The sequence below is a fragment of the Rutidosis leptorrhynchoides genome, chromosome 2 (assembly GCF_046630445.1).
Source record: "Rutidosis leptorrhynchoides isolate AG116_Rl617_1_P2 chromosome 2, CSIRO_AGI_Rlap_v1, whole genome shotgun sequence".
NCBI classification, from domain to species: Eukaryota; Viridiplantae; Streptophyta; class Magnoliopsida; order Asterales; family Asteraceae; genus Rutidosis; species Rutidosis leptorrhynchoides.
In genome coordinates this window covers 394104145-394110401 of record NC_092334.1, presented here as the reverse complement: position 1 = coordinate 394110401, position 6257 = coordinate 394104145, and the positions used below count along the sequence as shown (strand labels likewise).

Sequence of the window (6257 nt, the reverse complement as noted above, 5' to 3'; positions counted from 1 at the left end):
TGTTCCCTGTGCAGCGGTTACTTGGTTATCAAGTTAATATCTTTTCCATAATTATATCCGAGATTCGGGGGAGTTAGTTATGGAAAGGATTGCAACAATCGTAGTCGGTTCTAGAATTAGGGTTTGCCTATATATACCAACCCTAATTATCATTCTAGGGCCATCGTCACATTACGTAACTACCATCTGCCACACGCCTTGCGTAATTAAGCATCATTCTTCGTCTCTTCAAGGTTAACAGGTTAGTTCTTCATTAAGCTAGCACCTACAACCTTATTTGGGGCCTTCTGATCAGCGATCGCTATCGAAGGTGGACTTAATCACTTGACCACCCCGCCGACATCATCATGTCGACCAGGGTTATTCACGGTAGCCGGACCGGAGAGCCTTGTTCTAAGATCCTTAAACCCCACTAACGCATTGAGCATGCATGTTAAACCCAATGGTAAAAATATGCATGATCAAAGAATTTAATTTTTAAGATGCAACACAGAAGATAATTAATCATACAACGATCTAAATCTAATTATTGATGATCATTCTCCGACAAAGATGTATGTTTTAACTCAAAACACGTTCCACAAACACAAACATTCACTTCCATAGATTCAAATTTAACATTCAGACATAACACAATTATAAAAACACTTTCATGAGTACTGCAAGAATAATCCATTCCTATTATCACCATGTCTATTACGATCTCCGAATCCTGAAAGCACCTCCGGCATCATGGGTTTGAGAAGAAGAAACCAGTCGGGGCCACAACCGAGCATTACTACCACCCCACCCGCATGATTCTTGATTCATGATTCATTTCCAAATCTTATAAAAGGACTCCATCTACATCCATTTCACGTGCACTATTCACATTCTGACTTGTAAACTTCCATGGATCAATACTGTTTTCTGCAGATTTGTTTTCACCGTCAACACCATTGTTGACTCTAGGTGTTAAAGATGAACGTCCAGAAGTAATTGTAGCAGATGGAAATGCTTTTTCGGGAGGTATAGCTGGCGTGTAATTCGAAGGAAGAAGATCATCCCAGTTTTCTAATAGCTCTTTGTAGACTTTACGAAGAGTAACTTCAGTAAGTCCAGTTACTTTGCAAATCTCTGCCTGCGTTTTGCGTTTATCTTCAAGTTGTGAAGCTAAATATATGGCGGCTGCAGAGATACTGATTGGATTCCTACGCGTACAGAAACACTTGTTGATCACAACTTCACCGATATGAGTTGCAAGCTCCTGAAAAAAAGGTTACATGGCTAAGATTTACACTGAATTTGAGCACACAAAAACAAGTTGAAGCTAAATTGAAGTTGGAATAGAAATTAAGTAAAAACTCTTGAGGTTTTCAAGTCAAGTATCAGAAGGTTGTGTAAGTTACAACTGTCTAAACTTGAATGGAAGTATGAAACTTCACAGTTTATCCAAAACATTTGGCTTAGCAAAAAACGTTTGTTTAATGAGAAAAAATCAACCATATAAAAAGAAACTATTGAGATAACTTGGAAGCCACAAACAATTATTTAACTATCTTGTACTTCTAGCCAATAGAAAATAGGAAACTTGTATTGTACATGCTGTTGTACTTCCTCTGTAGCAATAAAATCTTAGAAAGCATTTGGTATGACTACTATTTTCAAAACATGGATGACATGAAATTAGACATTTGCATAAAAAATGTACATTGGGGAATCTGGAAATTTAACCAAAAAGATCAAATAGTTGGTAGACGTTCTGTTTTTCATAATATCTCAGTTGTAAACTGCATAAATAAAAAACAGTTTTAAGCTAGTTTAGTTCCTGATAACCTGAAAGTTACCAAATACCATACTTCAATTTAGTTTATCAAAAACACAAGAACTTAAATACTATATCAAAGCTTTTCCATTATATTTATTCGAATATGGGAGCAGATTTCTAGACATATTAATGGAGCAATACCTGGGCAGATTTGTTAAGCTGTAGAAGAGTGCAGAATCTAGGCATATGCACCGAGATGGAATTGCTGTTTAATGGTTGGCTTAGTTGTAAAGCTTCTCCCAGAATCTTAATATACTTTCCGATCTCTTTCTGAGGTAAACTGGCTGCAATCGAGATTTCCTGTATGACAAATAACAGGTCATTATACTACGTATGTTGTAGTATCGTAGTTTACTAGAAAATCTATTTTAATTCTAAACTAAAACGTTACATATAATCAGTTATAAGTGTTGTAAATGGTAACAAAAGTCTACACAATAGGTGCATATATCATGCCACATTTACCAACCTAAAACTTTTTGTAGAAAACATAATTGACTTCATCCCATCTAGGCATGTCAATTGATTAGATCTCGATTCCAATCCGACTGGGCCCCTTTATGTGACCCAACGGGTCAAAAATCCGGACCCATGGACCCAACAAGTGATCCAATGGGTCAATCCATTTAATTGGGTCTACACTTGGATCGACAAATGACTCGTCAATGTACACCACTTGAAACGCCACTTTATTTTTTATAATTTTACAATTTTTGCCCATATATAATGAGTTCTCAAATTGCGACTTTGTAAATATATTCTTCTTAAAATGTAAACTAATACGGCTCTAGTTATTGAGTCGATAGCAAGCGTTGATTTATTGGCGACTTGACTGACTCTTAGAGCCTAAATTAAATTTCAGGCAGGATTTAAAACCCATGGAAATTTGATTTTACCATTTTCATGGCGTCTCAATTTTATTTTTAATTTTATTTTATTTTTTTAAAATTATTTTCCTACTTATTGGCCGGAGGTCCACTCGGAAGCAATCTCTCTATCCGTCGAATAGAGAGAGGGATGACTTTCTCAACTTTTGAGAGTGTTTTCACTCTGAGTGGAGAAATGACTCGTCCTTATTCTCGGATAGGGGAAGGATTGTCTACATCTCACCTCCCCATACACCACTTATGTGGTATTGGGTTTTGTTGTTGTTGTTAAAATGTAAACTAGAACCATAGATAAAAATCCGGAATAAACTAATGTGAAAATAGAGCCGAGACACAAAGACAAGCCAATTACCAAAAAACGAGATCCACACAGTAAGGTTCTATGTCTGATTCGATACTTGAGTAGGGAACATGTGAATGGTAATCACACGAAGAATAACAAAAAAGGGAAAGTGTTCACAAGAAAAGATTCATGCGAGACCGTCTGACTATCTTCACATATTCAGCATATATGCCAAAGATCAGATTATGTCATTAGATCTCAGCGTTGGTTTTATTGTACGTACAAGCTAAAACGTTAGTTATGTAGAAAAATCAAGCATTAAGGTTAAGAAGAAGAAGAAGCCCACCAGTAACCATTAAAAGGTCATGACAAACTGAAACTTTAACTGCCAGTCCCTAATGAATTCAACATGTTCAAATTTTTTTAGAAAACCTTGATTTTTAAATTCGACTTGAATGCAAAAAAAAAAGTTCTATCCTATCAAAATAAAAATAAACTTTACGTTACACTAGCTTTTTAATTTGAAGTTTTGACCTAACATGCCAGACACATATAAACATTCTATCAATGAATTGAGCATTGCAACAGTTGCAGTTTATTCATGATTATGTAGCCTCAATTATACTTATAGACTATTCAAGTTCTGTCACACTTGCATTCTACATGTTCCTTCAACCTGAAACTCCATTGTAAGAAACATAACACGTATGTCTGACCTCCTGGGTAACCTAAACGAGAAAACCTCATCCACTTACTTATTCTAGCAATGCATTACTTTTCTACCCAAATTTGCTTTTATTGTATCTCACTACTTCAACTTCAATTCAGAGTTTAATTAACATGCATAAAATAAGAATCGCTAGAATGATAACACAAGATCCCAAATTTATCAATTACGTATATACAAACATTCACTCTCTCAAAAAGGGGGTCAATGTTCCAAAAAGTTGAGTTGGGGAATATTAACTTTTTCCACCGATAACCAATCATCATTTTCATGAGAGTATACAAATAAACAACGTGTACTATTGACATGCCAAACGTTATTCACATAATCAAGTCACTAATATTGTCTTTTTTCTTTAAAAAAAATCACAGTCAGCATTCCTCTAATTTCTTGAATTGTAACACCGAGTCATTTTCTGAAGGAGGAAACGTTAAACGTTGACTCCTATGACAGACGTTATTCACAAAAACAAGTCATTAACATTGTCTTTTTTTTCTTTAAAAAATCACAGTCAGCATTCCTCTAATTTCATGAATTGTAACAATGAGTCATTTTCTGGCTGACAAAACGTTAAACGTTGACTCCTTTTTCAGGAGCAAGATACTTTCATAATCCCCTAATTGACAATCTAAACAATTTAGCCTATAAAAATGTGGAATGATACTTGTTCCTAGAGATCTAACCTACACATAGACCTAATCAAATTAGTGTGCATTTTAAACATAGTTTCTCACTTCTCATTATATATCATGAACAAATTATATACTTATCAGGTTGAATTTTAGGGCTCGAAATTAAACATATGAATTACAGTACTTCAAGTGAAAATCTACCTGTAATGTTCTAGGCTCTTGAGCTTCACGAATAGCTTGAACAAGCGCAGCCGTAGCAAGCGCCTCAACGCTCCGGTTCCGTAAACAAGTAGCAGAACTACAATCCCTAAACAACTGAAACGCATGATCCGAAATGTCACAATCCAACGCTAAAATCGACGCAACATCAATAATCTGAAGATAAGCCCTAAGGTTATCAACAACAACAGACGGACCAGACGCCGAACTAGACGACGTCGTTTCAAGTACGCGTTCGAGTTCCGCTAGATAACCAGAAAAGGAAATTGAAGATTGGGCGAAAACCGGATACGGTTCAAGCGACCATGTGGAAAAAGCGGTTATGAATCCAGTAGGTTCGAAGGGATCTTCTTCTTCTTCTGGTGCTATTGCATCTGATTCTGATTCTGATTTTTGTTGTTTTTGTGAAATTGGTGTGAAATTGGGGAGGTCGGAAGTGACTAAACAAAGAGGAGAGTCTTGTGCACGGATGTGAAAAAGATGGTGAGATTGCGTGTGGTGTTCTGAAACGACGCGGCCGCAGGAGATGCATTCCGTTATGAATTTTCCGGCGGATGTGGTGCTGCAACGACCCTGCGATGCCCCGCAGTACGGACACTTCATTTTTGTTTTTGTTTTTGCTTTTGGGTTTCGGGTGCTAATAATTGACCTGAAAAATTAGTAGCTGTTATAATTCAGTAGGCTTATAATTACCTTTAGTGGTTTGATTCTTGATGTTATAATTCAGTAGGCTTATAACTACCTTTAGTGATTTGATTCTTGATTTAGAATACTAATAATGAAGTGTAAGAACAAAGATGATAATGGAGAGAAAGAAAGAAACACTTTGTAAGTGTGAGAAATGGTGCAAGTTTAATGCTTGCATTCATGAGTATTTATAGCCTAAAATCTCAATATAAAAATACATACTTTGTGTACCAAAATTGACTATATGTATACACCAAAATTGACTATCCATATCTATATTATTATTATTATTATAACACTCCCCCTTGGATAGCAATTTTATTTTGTTGAAGATCAACTATAAATTACTGCCTCGTTAAAAACCTTGCTAAAGAAAACCCAGTGGGAAAAAACTTTAGCTAAGGGAAAAAGAGTGCAGCATGGAGTTGACTCCCCCTCAAGTAGACATCGCTTCAGCTGTTACATCTTTTGAACATGTCTCATGCCAATGTTATGAACGTGTGTTCTGAAAATAGCAGTTGGAAGTGCTTTCGTGAAAAGATCAGCAGAGTTTTTGCTAGATTGCACATATCTCATTTCAATCTGGTTGTCCTTAATGAGATTTTGAGTGTATGAGAAGAATCTAGGTGGTATGTGTTTTGTTCGGTTACTTTTGATATACCCTTCTTTCATCTGTGCTATGCAAGCTGCATTATCTTCATAGATAGTTGTTGGACTTTTATCGCGTTCTAGTCCACAAGAATCAGTAATGAGTTGTGTCATTGATCTCAACCAAAAACATTCTCGAGTAGCTTCATGTAATGCAATCACTTCGGCATGATTTGACGATGTAGCAACAAGTGTTTGTTTTTGAGAACGCCATGATATTGCAGTACCTCCATTTAGGAATACATATCCAGTTTGAGATTTAGCTTTATGTGGATCAGATAAATAACCTGCATCTGCATAACCAACCAAATCTTGTTTTGATTCGTTAGAATAAAATAATCCTAAATCAGTAGTTCCTCGAAGGTAT

The 6257-nt window shown here is 35.9% G+C and overlaps 1 protein-coding gene across 1 annotated transcript; it reads right to left on the bottom strand.

Moving 5' to 3' along the window:
* Positions 1 to 583: 583 nt before the first annotated feature.
* Positions 584 to 5214, bottom strand: LOC139892175 (plant-specific TFIIB-related protein 1). Its single transcript, XM_071875214.1, has 3 exons — positions 4538 to 5214; positions 1949 to 2107; positions 584 to 1246 (listed from the first exon to the last, which is right to left on the bottom strand). The coding sequence occupies exons 1-3, from the start codon at positions 5156 to 5158 to the stop codon at positions 827 to 829; spliced, it is 1200 nt and encodes a 399-aa protein (XP_071731315.1). The 5' UTR covers positions 5159 to 5214; the 3' UTR covers positions 584 to 826.
* Between the last annotated feature and the right edge of the window lie 1043 nt (positions 5215 to 6257).